This window comes from Geospiza fortis, unplaced genomic scaffold (assembly GCF_000277835.1).
Source record: "Geospiza fortis unplaced genomic scaffold, GeoFor_1.0 scaffold62, whole genome shotgun sequence".
In the NCBI taxonomy this organism is placed as follows: Eukaryota; Metazoa; Chordata; class Aves; order Passeriformes; family Thraupidae; genus Geospiza; species Geospiza fortis.
In genome coordinates this window covers 698,890-699,406 of record NW_005054548.1, presented here as the reverse complement: position 1 = coordinate 699,406, position 517 = coordinate 698,890, and the positions used below count along the sequence as shown (strand labels likewise).

At 50.1% G+C, this 517-nt stretch overlaps 2 protein-coding genes across 2 annotated transcripts in view; one reads left to right on the top strand and one right to left on the bottom strand.

Annotated features, from left to right (window-relative positions):
• AUP1 (AUP1 lipid droplet regulating VLDL assembly factor) overlaps nt 1-311 on the bottom strand; it is an 11,944-nt gene extending 11,633 nt beyond the window's left edge. Inside the window, exons 1-2 of the mRNA XM_031064005.1 lie at nt 260-311; nt 112-195 (exon numbers count right to left, since the gene is read on the bottom strand). Coding sequence (XP_030919865.1) covers nt 112-195; nt 260-311 — 136 coding nt within the window. The remainder of the gene's footprint in view (nt 1-111; nt 196-259) is intronic.
• Nucleotides 312-343: 32 nt separating this feature from the next.
• HTRA2 (HtrA serine peptidase 2) overlaps nt 344-517 on the top strand; it is a 6,084-nt gene continuing 5,910 nt past the window's right edge. The window contains exon 1 of the mRNA XM_005429453.2: nt 344-375. Within this exon, the coding sequence (XP_005429510.1) occupies nt 344-375 (32 nt within the window). The remainder of the gene's footprint in view (nt 376-517) is intronic.

Here is a 517-nt window from a genome sequence, read left to right as displayed (position 1 = left end):
TTCCATGTCCTGCGGGGCCGTGTGGTGGAGCTGCGTTCCAGGCTGCCCCGTTCCTCTGCCTGCGAGCAGCGCTTGGTGTTTATTTCCCTTTGTGCTCTCTAATGTTCTCACCATCCAATGCCTCAGGTTTCTCGGAGCAGCTCTGCAGCACTCTGCCCTCCAGCTGGGTGGCTGCTGCTCCCAGCTTGGTGTCACCTGTGTGCAGTGTCGCCCTCACTGCATCAGCTGGTGCTGCTCCTTCTCTGGGTTCCTGACCCACACTGGCAATAATTCACCACCAGCTGGGCTTTGGCCTTGCTGCTCCATCCCATTTTCCATTCATTTCAGAAATTTGCATTTTGCTATGCCCTTTGTACCGTGGCAGAGGTTTCTTAAGTAAAAAGGTTTAAAATTCAACACATAATTCTAAACTTTAAATGCTTAATTCATATTGCTAATTCAAGTGAACTCCAAAAATCTCTTATTTCAACTTCACCTGACTACCAGCAGAGGTTGGGCTGCTTGACCAGGGCCCTGA